The sequence below is a fragment of the Platichthys flesus genome, chromosome 21 (genome assembly GCF_949316205.1).
Source record: "Platichthys flesus chromosome 21, fPlaFle2.1, whole genome shotgun sequence".
NCBI lineage: Eukaryota > Metazoa > Chordata > Actinopteri > Pleuronectiformes > Pleuronectidae > Platichthys > Platichthys flesus.
The window spans coordinates 4,522,625-4,536,153 of NC_084965.1; the positions used below are offsets into that span (position 1 = coordinate 4,522,625).

At 45.7% G+C, this 13,529-nt stretch overlaps 1 protein-coding gene across 1 annotated transcript in view; it reads right to left on the reverse strand.

The window, feature by feature from the left end:
- The window catches only part of gli3 (GLI family zinc finger 3), an 89,479-nt gene that overhangs the window by 60,867 nt on the left and 15,083 nt on the right, over nt 1-13,529 (reverse strand). The window contains exon 2 of the mRNA XM_062379956.1: nt 11,106-11,279. Within this exon, the coding sequence (XP_062235940.1) occupies nt 11,106-11,238 (133 nt within the window). The 5' untranslated portion in view covers nt 11,239-11,279. The remainder of the gene's footprint in view (nt 1-11,105; nt 11,280-13,529) is intronic.

Here is a 13,529-nt window from a genome sequence, read left to right on the forward strand (position 1 = left end):
AGCCTGTCGCATTTATTTTCTGGTATTTCGTCAGATTTTTAATTTCTATTTCTGTGTTTTCTCGATTTGCACATGTTTTATCTACATGCATGTGTTTTGTGAAGTCGCAGTAAGTCGAGCTTCCAGGGCCACCGTACATTCACACTTTCTGTTGCACGTGTCACGGTGCATGAGCGCGCACTGCATTGAGGCACCGAGACCCTCATTAAGATAGTTAGCCAGCACTTACTAGGAGCTGGATAATTAGACACTTCAAAAGGCACCTGCCCACCATCCCAGAGGAGGCAGGAATCAGCAACCCCCACACCCCATTTAAAACCATGTTAACTCCTATCTGAGGCTAGCAGGCTAATTTAACTTTTGACATTTGATATCTAAGGAATGAGAGGGATCAGCCATTTAGCTGGAACAGGATTACCCCCTCCAAACACACACCCACCCAGCCTATCACCCCCAGCAGCCCTCCTCCTCTTCCTCTCCCTCCCCTTCAACCCCAAACCCCCCTCTCCCAGTCAGGCCGGATTCATTAATTTTCCTGCTGCTAAGCACTTTATCAATGACTGGTGAACGTCTAAGTCCAGAGTGGACTCTCTCTCCCTCTCTCTCCTGCTCCCCCTCCCTCTTCTGTGGTGATTAGGCTTGTGAATGTTTGGATCTGTCTGTGTAATTCACTGCCTGCTCCGTCGCTGCTGATCTGTTCTCACACCTGCTACGCAGCTCGGTGAAGACCAGCGAAACTGTTTCAATTAGAAAGATCATTAGAAAACTCTTCATGTGCCTTGAGAATCATAATGTCGGTTGGTTTTGTAAACGTCACAGTTCACACGGAAATGTAAAATACAATGCACATGCACAATGTACAGGAAAATTAATAAGTCTCACAATTTAGTTTTCATTATAACACAAAAAAGGATTACGCAAAAAAGAATGGAACCATTTTTATTGAAAATTGGCGAAAGTGTGGAGCATCAGTCGAAGAATTAAACCTTAACTTTTGTAACAGATTTGATTCAGGGGGCAGATCCAGCAATTTCTCCTCACTTACTTTGACCATTTTTGACATTTTCACAGATTTGCCACAAAATAATTTGTGGATATTGATGAAAAAAATCTGACATATTTAGGAGACTGATATTTGTAATTGTGTGCCATTTTTACTGAAGAAATAACACCAGAGGTAAGGAAGAGGAGCAATTTTAGTTTTAATATTTTTCAGTTTTTTTTTGTCATCTGAGAACTGAAGTAGATCAAAATGGGAATCCTAAACCAGTTGTTAAACCAGTTAAACATGCAAGTAGTGGTTGCTGTGGTCCTGAAGCTGAGCTGAAGCTCTAATATAGGCCTAAGTTGTCTGACATAATAACTCAGTCAGTTTAATAACTTTATACCACCTGGCTAAGATTACATAATTGTTTTTCCCAGACCAATCTACATTTGGAGATCATTTTTGAAAACTTGAAAGCGTTGCATGCCGGTGTAGCATGGACAGAGAACAGAGACACAGATTCAAATTGACACAGTGGAGCTGCTCTCTCTGGGCTGCCACAGAATTTGCCGGTGGTGATTTTATTCATTCAAATGTAGCTGGTAACCTTTGACGTGTTGCAGGTAAAGAGGTGCCGGGAGTTCATTTGCATCAATAACTCTACATTAGTCTCAGTATTATGCTTTCTGCTGAATGTCTACATTACAGGTTGAATCAGAGGCTACACACGAGTGTGACGGATCTGGGTTAAATGAACAGCACGCCCGGGCCTTTGATGCTGCAGCTGGTAACGCTTACTGTTCCTAACCCGTCACATTTGGACACAAGGCCTTTTTACCAGGGAGCATGACAATCAGAATTCCAAACTACAAGCCAAATACTATAAAAATAACACAACTCAACTGACTCCCTCACCCTGCGCCCACGGAGGCCGCTCTGCGCATGCATTAAGTTACCTGTTGGTACAAAAATTCAAATTCAAGCTTTACACATTAGTTACTTAAAATAACATTAGCTCATTTTCCACAGTTCTCTCCTCAAGACCTAGAACGTCCTAAATCACCTCACAAAGAATCCTTTATAAACCTCAATCATTGTTCGACTTATATAAAAAAACAGGGTGTAATTCCCCCCCTCTCTCCCTTAAAGTACAGGAGAGACCTGGACCCTTCATTACAGTGTCTGCAGCGGGAAGGGAAAGCTCTGTAGATTAGAGGATCTGCTGTGTTGGCCAAACAGACTCCACCACTGTCTGCTGGGTACTGGGTGGAGGTGAGTCGGGGAAAAAGGAAGAGGCGCTGTCTATGTGATTAGATAAATGCCTCTGTAATGCAAAGGAAAGCACAATATGGGATGAAGGATGTAGGTTTGGATGAGAGGCCGAGCCACTCCTGTTTTAAACCACACAACAATCTTTTAGTTCTGCGATAGCCTAAACCCAACTATTACAAAATGTATAATGGTGTTGTTGCCACAATTATGTGCTGTTGTGAATTTGTAGTGGGAGTTCGACCTAGTGCAGATAGCGGTTATAAGAATATACAAAAGTTAAAGCTTCTCCTTGGGCACATTCCTCTATCTGACCACGTATACAGAAGACCCCTCTACTTCTTTTTTTTTGCTTAATCTTTTCACCTCTTGGTATTCCTCATCGTATCTTCTGCTTCAACACTCTCTGTCCTTACGTCCTCCCGACCCGTCCTCCCTCTGCTGCTGTCTGCTCTCGGTAATGAGCTCCCCTCATGTATGACCTCTCCTGTCACTGCCGCCAGTGGAATCCTCCACTCTCGCCTCCTTCTCTAATCTCTTGCATTACTTTGCCATTAATCCCACATTCCACACGAGGATGGCTGTGGGAGCTCAGTTGACATGTTGCCTTTATAATCTGGTGTTCGTATTGGAATGAATCTGTGGGCTGGAGGCATCACGGTGCCTGAAATTATCATAGAAAAAGACTTTGCTGCTCCAGGCTACTTCAGGACTCACCTGTGGCATGTAGCATCCCCCCCCCCATCCTTCATTCCCCCTCTTTTAACTCTCTACATCCCACCTCACGTATTTTCCTTTCTCACTCTCTCCCTGCTAATCATGGTTTTCCTTCGGTCATCCGTCACTCTCTCAAGTCTTCTCTCAGTTCCCATGTCTTTCCCAAATCTCCTAAAGCTCCCCTGCATCTCCCCTCACCCCCTTTCCCGCACACTCACACCCTCTCTCCATGCACCACCACCTCCCTCCATCCATCCATCCATCCGTCTCCCTCCCTCCCAAGCCGCAGTGGGACTGTTGGACTCACGCAGCCCCATGCTGAGCTGCTCCAGAGCCAAGCCAGAACAAAGAGCCCATTGAGCCGAGGGAAGACATAATGTGGGCCGCCTCTGACAGCACCGAAGATGAAGTCATGAGGTTGCCAAACAGTTAATAATCGCGACCCCATCCTCCAGTTGCACCAAGTGTGTGTGCGTGTGTGTGTGTGATTGTGATTGTCGAGGAAAGTTAGAGAAAATCTTTGATTATGTGTCTGCATTCATGCATGACAGAGTATCTCCAGTATGCAAAGCGTGCGCATATCTCACAACATGTGGATGGATAAAAACCTTTTAAGAGCGTAATGAGATCCTCCATGACACTCAGAAATGTGCCCAATCACTTTGTAAATACCACGAAGGAAAAATCAAAACCTTCGGAGAATTGCACTTTTAGTTTTGGCCCCGCTCCAGCTGTGTTGAAGATCACCCACTCCCACCACCCCCACTCACCACCACCATCACCCCCTCTCCCCTTTTCTTATTGGAGTCTGTCTGGCGCAGAGTCTGACATGAGACACATCTCCCCGGGACTGGAGCTGTCGCTGCGAGGCCCACACTCCGAACATCATTAGACTCACAGCTCCAGGTGAGATCAGGCAGCGTAGAAGAGAGAGAGAGAGAGAGAGAGAGAGAGAGAGAGAGAGAGAGAGAGAGAGAGAGAGAGAGAGAGAGAGAGAGAGAGAGAGAGCGAAGTGCATGTGTGTTTGTGTCTCTGCGCAAAAGCACGCATGTGGGAGCATTAATCTCGGTGCCACTGAATGGCCATGGTCTATTAAAATGCCTTTACAGGACTCCTCGCTTGTCAAGGGGCCTCTGGGCTGAATTGTGCTCAGGACAAGGGGAGGAGGAGGAGGCAGGGGAGAGAATGGTGAAAGACAGCTATGCAATTGATTAACATTAGAGGGACTTGCTCAAGTTCAAGTTGCACGGCCCCTCCGCTGTAAGCTACAGACATTTGTTTCCCCGCAAGTAGAATGTTTCTTTCAAACCCTGTCTCTGCTTCACATCTGAGTTCAATTCTCCGCATGCCCTCCCTCTGAAAATCAATTCCTCCTACTCTTTCCTCCAGCTCTGTGCACAGACCAGGGCAAGGGGATTACACTGTCCCTCCCCAGATCCAAGCAAGACAACAAATGGTTCTTATCAACTGACAACCCCCCCCCCCCCCCCCCCCCGCCATCCAGGAGGAAGAGGCAGAAGAACCGGCCAAGCTGCTTCGGCACGGATGTGTTTTCTGGGCTCTGTCTGCCAATCGTGGCTGCTCTTTTCACACTTAAAGCCTGAGCTATTTATGAGAGCCCTGGGAGAATGCGTGCGCAGCACCAGAGGGTGGGAAGAGTGGAGGGAGCCGCTGCTTCTCAACCTCTGCTTCTAATCAATCACTAAAAATCACTGCAATGGTTTATGGCCTTTGATCCTGGCTCCTCTTTCGCACTATGAAGGAGAGGGTTGGCTGGGGAACAAGGAGGGGGAGCAGGGAGAGAGGGTGAGAGTCAAGGCCCAGGAGGTGTGGAGGTCAGGGGAGAGATTAGGGGGTATAGGGCCTTTTGCTCTCTCATACCTGAAAGCATGTCTTGATTTAATCCAGTGAGCTCGGAGCACGGAGCTGAAAACAGCTTGAAACAGAAATTCTGGATGTTTTGCTGTACCGCTCACCAGCCATGATCTTGGTTCACCAAACTAAATTTAAAAACTGTATCTTTAAATTTGATTTACATGTGGTACTTTTTTCTTGTGAAGAACAAATAACTAAATGAGGAAAAGCAGAAAAGGTTTTAACGTGCATATAAATCATCTTGAAAACCTATTCTCGAATATAGTATTGTCATGTAGTAGTTCAGTAGGACCTGCCCTTTAACATGCACAGTCACTTTTCTCCATACAAACTCCAACCCTGGTGGTAAGGCCACTAGTTGCTGTTTCATCACATTCAACAAGATCCCTGTAAGGAAGAGTGAGTGAGTGAACAAAACAGAGAGGACGCGGATAAGAGCACACTACAATAAATCCTCCTGGCAGGGTCAGGACACTCCTGCTTTGTTCCTCCTGGCAGGAGGGAGGCCACTGATGCCTGACAACAAATGGACAGAGTGGTAGAATAATCAACTACTGTTTCTCCACTTTATGGGTTTATGAGTTTATGGGGCCCTTGGTCGCTCGCCCCTGTGCCTTCCTCTCCGAGAGCAGTGAGATTTGGCCTGGTTGAGGCACTGCTGGGACGCAGCAGGGCCGGACTGGTCGATGTCCCCCAATCCTGTCACACAGGGCGCAGTGATTTGTCTTTGTGAGGCTGGTGATCGGTTCAGCGACTTGTCTCTGACCTGGGTGACCTGCGACTCCAAGGCCTTTCCGGCTCTCAGCGTGTCAGTGAAAATGACCTCAGGTTCCTCTGAAGACGCTTTGTGATGGTCAGCGTGATCTATCACAACGAATTAGTTTCAATAATCTATGACTGAATTACTGAATTGAGATTGCATTCTGTAACGATGTATGTCATTGATTCTTAGCCATTAAATTCAAATTATCACTCCACACAAATAGGGGGCAGAATATTACCAGAAAGTTGAGCTATCCACCCCAAGACTGGAAGAATGTCGCATAGATAGAATGACTACAATACAGGAAGGGGCGAGCAAGATAGCATGCTAACTTTATCAAATGAGATTTTAGTTAATTTCGTATAATTCTTTTTTTTACACTAGACAGTTTCCTACTATATAACTCTTATTACTATAGCTGTTTGTCATTTCTACAAATAAAAAAACAATTTTAAGTATATGGCAATATAAGATAAAAAAAAAAGTATTGGTTAGCCAACTTGAACATCAAACAGTGGGTCAGGTTTCATGTGACGTATTTACTGTGGTTATCCGTGGTTTTTCCTGTGCAATGAAAGATTACTTCTTACATTTTAGATGATCGCTTTTATTTTATATTTTGTAATAGCCTCATTAACTAGTTTTTCGGAAAAAGTGCAATTGAAAGTAGAATCGTACCATAACCATGGCCAAAACTTCAAAAATAATACTATTCTTGAAGTTTTTGTAAGCATCTCAACAAGTAGGATGTACCCCCCCCCAAAAAAAGAAAGATTCAATTCCACTACAGTGAAGTTCTGGCGGCAACTCCACAGCATGCTCCAATACTAAAGGCGGTGGCTTATGTGCCTCCTCCAGCAGTGAAGTAGCAGCGGTGCTCCTGCAGGCTGCTCTGGGCAGGAGGAAACGTGCCAGACAATAGAGGCCAGGCTGGGCTGGACTGAGCTCAGCAGCTGAGGTTCCCCTCCGCCCTGATTAGCAGCGAGGCTAAGCTAATCCTGCGCCCTGGGCCCCTGTGAGGTGGCGCTGCCAAACGCCTGTCCCCCCGCTGCTGCAGGAAATTGCCTTCAGTGCAGAGGTCCATGAAATGGCTATGGCTCACCAGTGAAGGCAGAACACATCCACTGTGTGTGCACATGGACTCAGAGTATTCTACAGGTAGATTTGATGTTTTATGCCTCAGATAGTTTTTTTTAAACAGCCACACAGTGTAATTTTGTTTATTGAACAACTTGTAATGTATTTATATGTATTATTTATGTACCACAGAGAGGTCCTTTGACACTAAAAGCCAGTTTTCCTGTGTGGGGTTGTGTGTCAGGCTCTATAACGCCTCCTCCATTGTGCTGTTTGACCTGTGGGCCAGCCCGGGCTCCCATGAGGTCCCTTATCCCTCCATCAGTCCTCTCTCATTAGCCACCACAGGCTAGAGCCCAGAGCAGGGCAACACAGAGGGGCCCCTACTTCCTCCTCTGGTCCCCATGAAATACATACAGCACAAATACAGATGGCAGAGATCACCTTTTAACAGTTGAGATACATTAAATCATTTCACAAATACCCACCAGCTTTTAACCTCTAAGAGAGACTGTCAATTTAATAAAGCGAGCAGTTATATTTATTGTAAATCTTGACGTTTTGGGTGGTGGTTGGGTGTTAATGTTCATTTTATGTATTTATTAAAAATGTATTCCCTTTAGCAGCACAGAAATTATCACATTGCCAAAGTGGAACATTGTATAGGGTGGATTTATTTTTTAAAGAGTGGAAAGCAGAGGTGGAGAGATTAGGAGGGAGGAGGAGGAGGAGGAGGAGGAGGAGGGTGGGCAGGATACAGCAGAGAAACAGTTGATTATGAGCCCCATCAAGTGATCAATGATTTCATTAATAAGACGGATCACGCCGCTGTCATAGCTGTGACACGAGCTGAGGGATGATCCGCTCCCAACGCTCCATTCCCCCCCCCCCCAAAAGCCTCTCTCTCCCTCCCTTTCTCTTTCCAATATTGCCTCCCTCTGCCAACGACGAGGGAACGCCAAGGAAACAAGGGATGGAGCTGGGTGTTGAGGAGGTGGAGGTGGTGGTGGTGGTGGTGGGGGGGGTTAGTCATGAGGGAGGGGGTAGAGGAGGCAGGAAGAAAAGTGAAAATCCATTTTGAAACCCATTTTCAATTAGGGGTCCACAAGCTGTTATCACAGGTGTCCCAGAATGGGGGCCCGTAAGTGAAAATGTCTCCTATCCGTTTCTGAAATGAAACCTTATCTGGGAGGCACAAAGATGGCGGGGACAGCATATCTGTAAATTACTTTCCATCCCCGCTGTTAACGGGAACTTTATTTCTGTCAGATGACATTCCCCTCTATTTACTGTTGATCATTTAAATGGCTGCCTAAAAAGGAAGGTGGCCCCTCACTCTTCTTCTATCTCCTCTCCCCCCCCCACCCCTCTCTCTCTCTATCATCCCTCCCTCTCTTCACCAGTCAGGAGATTTTTTTTTTTTTCTTTCAAAGCAGTGAAGTGCTCCTTTTCTTCTTTAAACACTTTAGCCACGCTCTCCATTTGCTTAGGGATTTCTCTGGTAACCTACACCAAAGCCTAACATTTGCTGCCCTTTAAGGCTTAACTTGTTTGCCTGCGAGACCCTTGCTCCTGCCCTTTTAAACATGGCCATTATGGAGGGTCCCGTCTCATCCGCTGTGCAAACTGCTTTACTGGGGGAGCTCTGTTATGTTAAAGCGGCGTTCCCTGACATTTTCCTGAACTGGGTCCAGTTCGTCTCCTCCCAATGTTTCAAGTCTCATCCTATTATTTAAACTAGCTCCCCTTGCTTTCCTCAAATCAGCAGCATCCATGTAAAAAAAAAAAAAAACTCCAGCCAACCAAAAACTTTTCTTCTTCTCAACCTTTCAGCTCCCGCCATGTTTTTTCCTCTTTTTTTTTAAATAGCAAATTATCCCATGACGACAAGATTTCTCCAGGCAGGGACATCTTTTTTTTTTTTTTTTTAAGCCTGAGACCCAACAAAAGAATCAGAGGACTTTGTGGTCCACCTGCCTGCCGAATGATGAGGGTAGGAGGGGAGCGCCCCCCCCAAACCCCTCCTAAAGAGCACCAATCACAGCATTGTTGTGGCACAGTCGGCCCTTTTGAGCTGTCAGTGCAAGAGCAGGGGGCACGGAGATGAATGGCACACAGGATGAAGCCACCATTTAGCAAAGCATGTGGGAACGCTCTACCAGGACTCAATAATTACTCTGTGGCGGCTCAACTTGGACCAAACTTACAGGACAAGAGGGGAAGACACCAGTGTTTACACTAGTTACACTTTTAGTAAAGATTTTAAAGCTAAAACAGAAAAGAAGAGGAGTGTGTCAATCCAAACAGATCCAGCTAGAAGATCCGATGAGATCAATGCCTCTTGGCAAGTGGATCCAAATCCCAAACATCCGCCAAGTTCACTCCACCTGCACCTCGCACTTATTTCCCCACTTTTCACAACTTATCGCAGCGCACCGCAGGGTTTCCACTGTGCAGAGACCGGGGGGGCAGCTACACTCTGCTTGCCGGGGTGGAAATATTTCGCCACTAGGGTTCCGCAGCTGCTCACAATTACCTTTTGTTTGCAGGGAGGCAGCGGGGCAAGGGCTACGGGGGTTAAAGTTGAGGCCAGTGTAGGGTTACACCTGATAAGAGGTTATGAGTTCTGGGGGCCACTTGGGAATGCGCTGTAATTATAACCACACAAAGAATGTGTAAGCTATCTTATGATTCCCAAAGATTCCAGATTGGGATCTAAAGGGGACCTTTCTGCACAGATACGTATCATCCCCTCCCCATCTTCAAGTGAATTATGAGTCTACTGTATTTTAGGGAGTGCCACACTGCTTGAAGCTGTCTGGCTGAGTCGGTGTAGGAAAGTTTCCAAGACAAACCTTGTGCTGCAATTACCGGCACATTATGGAGAAAGAAAAAAAAACTTGAAATCCACAATCACGCAGCCAAATTGCATCCATTATTTTTTTTTCCTTGCCGCCCGTTTAATAAATAAACCAGCGCCGGCCATCTGGGAGTGAGTAAGAGTGAGTGTTCCCATGATGCCTCAGGATGCATTGCCTTACCCATATCCTGCGATAACTCCCATATGGGGACCGAGTCACAGCAGTTTGTTTACCCTTCCCCAAAACGGTTTGTCTGCTGTTCACACTTGCGGTGATCATATTTGACAACAGCAGAGTGGAGGGTGAGGGTGGGGTGGAGGGGGGGGTGACAGAAAACTCTCTATCAGGCCACCAGCTCCAGCTACAAGAGCCAACCCACCGTACACAAAACCATCCAAATCCTCTCACTGCTAATGAGCACAGCTGCAGCTTAGACTGTGGTGATCTCAACTCTGGTTTTGTTATGACTTAAGCTTGATGCTCCGAGGCTTCCAGTAAAATATAAAAAAACACACACTGGCTTCTAATATTCCTCTTTCCGGCATCTGAGTCGAGAATGAAAGGCTGAATGACGACAGGCCTAATGAACTGTAAGCCCCATGCCACTTTTTAATAGCATGTGTTGAAGACATTGCTATGTAAACATGCCAGAGTTGTGCTACCAGCAAGCGTTGGATGTGACTAGTGGTGAAGCCTGAGAACAGGGAAACGTAAACATTCGTAAGAAAAGGATCTGTGCCTGTCTTCATCTTTAAATCGTGTTTTTTTGGGGGGAGTTGGTCAGTTTCAGCTTCAAGTGATGAGAGCGAGGGCACAAAGAAAAACATTCCTCGTCCCCTCAGTGGATGAGTAGCAGCCCAGAAGCTCAACAATGTAAACAAGGTAGAAGGTGACGTGGTGTAGCCACGCCTCCGTCTCAACCTCACAGGTCTGGAACGCATCAAGAAAGAACTTAGCAGTGAGATGCTCTACGCCTGCGTGACTAAATTAAATAAAAACTCTCTCTATAATAGACTTAAGATGGTGGGTTTATTACACAAAGAGGGAGTATTAAGGCCACTTAAAGGAGGCGGGGGGCTGGGCGGGGGGGAGGGGGATAATGAAGTCATAATACTTCAAATACAAGAAGAGTCACAATTTTACAAGAACGATGTCATAATTTTGTGGGAATAGTTGTAATAAAGAAAGGAAAAGTTACGAGAATAAAGTAATAAAAGTTTAGGGAATATGGTCATAATTTTACAATTTAAGTCGTAACTTTTCGTGTCAGGCTGTAATTTAACAATCAATTATTCTTGTAATAATATCATTCTTGTACAATGACAACTTTTCTCTCAATTACGACGTATTGAAAAAAATATATATTTTCCACAATAACAGTAATTTTAGTACAACTTATATCCGGAGCGATTATTAGCGATTGGAGAATAAAACCTTAATAGCATCTGTGTGCTCGACATGTTGCCGTTATTAAAATGACTGAAAGCTGGGTGTGTTCCCACAGACCAAAGTTGTGTTTGTGTGAAGTGGCTGGTTGTCGGTTAGAGGCGGAGCGTACCGTTGGAGGTGGTGCTAGAGGCCACGGCCTTCTCGCTGATGTCATTGCGCACTGATGAGCCCTTGGTCGCCACGATGGTCTCAACTCTCTTCTTCTTCTCAGCTGCTGAACTGGCCTGCGACTGGTGTTCCATGGCGACTGCTCATTCCTCAACAACTCATGGCGACGAGATAACTGGTGAAGAAGAAGAAGAAGAAGAAGAAGAAGGAGAGGAAGAAGAAGAAGAAGAAGAAGAGGGAGAAGAAGGAGAAGTTAGTCAGATCTCACACACTCTCATCTCTCCACTTGTAAAAACCAGAATAACGCATGTGGGTGATTTCTGCATTATTCGCTTCTTGCTTGATCTACCACATTTTAAACATTTTATCAATAGACTGCCTCGAGACAAGACTTCAACACTGGGAACCTTGTGAGGAAAACTTCAGATCCAATCCTCTCTCTCCACGATGCCCAGAGCAGACCAGGGGTCAACCCAGCAAACCACCCTCATTTATTTTAGCTCAAACCTGCTGGGCTCTGATTCGCCTGCGAGTGGGCTGTTATCTCAATAACCCAAAAAACTAAATATGAATGAACTAATTCTCAAACTCTGTCACGCTAAACTTCTGACTTCTGAATTAAAACATGCAGAGGCAGGACATCCTGACTATGTCTTATAAATATATGAATAGAAGAAGCTTGTGGATACACTGATAATCCGGCTCTGGCAGTCTTTCCAGAGAGAAAGCAGAAACCTTAAGGGGATACCACAGAGTGAGAAACATTCACAGTCCTGGAAGAAAAGAAAAAAAACCGGGGTTGTTTGAAGGCCCTTTTGGGAATATCATGGTGCCGGGCAATTTTTCTTTCAAAGAATAAAGGTGGTTCAAGTTAATACTGTCTGTGGGTTTAGAAGGGGGTTCAGCCAACAGTCTTGCAGACATGCTGCTCGGTTCAGCACCTCAGAGGCCGTCTACAAACTCAACTCTATCTAGGTCATGGAGGTGTCTGATTATGGAGACTTCATGGTGATACACCGCAACCAGCCATTTTGCACAAAGTACAGGACAGCTTCATTTGGTCCGATGCAAAGCCTTTACTTAGCCGCCATAACTCATGGAAATATTTAGTCTGAGTGACGTTTTCTTTCCAATGAAGAACGGCTAATTCCCCACCTGTGCTATTTAATTGTCCTCCAACCCATAAACATCCATGGATATAAGAGGACAGGAGTAGAGTCGGCTGTAATGCAAACAGAGGCGTGCTGCTGAAAAACTACAAGAGAAGGGTGGTGGTGGGGAGGAGGGAAGGGGTGGGGGGGCAGATTTTCACCAACTCCCCAAGGAGGGAAAGCGAGGGGGAAGTGGTGAGGGGTAAACTTCAGACAAACACTGTGCGCTTTGTTTGTTTTTTTCCCAACCCCCTGAAAAACCAGAGTCTGTCATCCATTCTGACCCGGCAACAACATCTGTAAGCAATTGCTGGCTTACAAAAAAAAAAACAGCAAAGGGAAAAAAAACGAACACAATGCAATTACTCCCCTACCAATCAAAACAGAATTAAACAAGAGCTTGTCCTCTAATCACTCCCACATGCATACATGTGTAGCCGTCATCCATAACCAAAGACTTTTTGTCCTACTTGCACAGATATCATCTCAAATCACTGTTGCGTGCATTTGATAGAGGGGATGCTTTCATTTCTGGGGGTCTTTGCGGCGCGGGGAAAAGTTAATTGTAAGAATATGTACACGTGCATGACTGTCTGCACGTGCACATTTGTCATTTCCTCGCTCATATCTGATCACAGACGCCTTTGATTTTACTTTTATTTCCAGGACTTGAAATGATCAGAGAAAACTTAAACTGCCATTACATCATTGTAATGACTGAACCTGAGCAAAGGCAGCACAGGGGAGAGGAAGCAAGAGAGGAGCCATTCTACAACAGCGGTGTAGAATGGCTCCTAAAATGCTCTGTGTGTTTGGTGTGGGTCTTCTCGTGGCCCCCAGGTGAGTCAGACCACAGCACAAGCAGCTGAGAGAGCAGTGGTCATGCGATGGTCAGGACCGGGGGGTTTGTAGGCGAGCTGTGGTGAAAGCGGGGCATTCCACTGGTCAGGCAGATATTCACAAGTCCGAGCAACTGAAGCATGTCTGACCGGCCTTTTGTGCTCCACAAGGCAGGCCACAGTTCCAAAGCAGCAATTAAAAGCAGGACCTTTTCACCCATAATCCCTCTGACCTGGACGCCCACAGCCAGGCCCTGCAGATGTTCCTATCTCTGCCTTCGCCTTTTTTCGTGTTGCTCATTTTCGCCCATGTCCCACCAACACCAAGGCACTTCCATCTGTGTTTACAGAGCATCACGGCATCAAAGCAAAGTGCTGATGTGTTTTATGTAATTTTGTAACAGATGTTAATATAAGGACGGAGAAGTGGTGGTT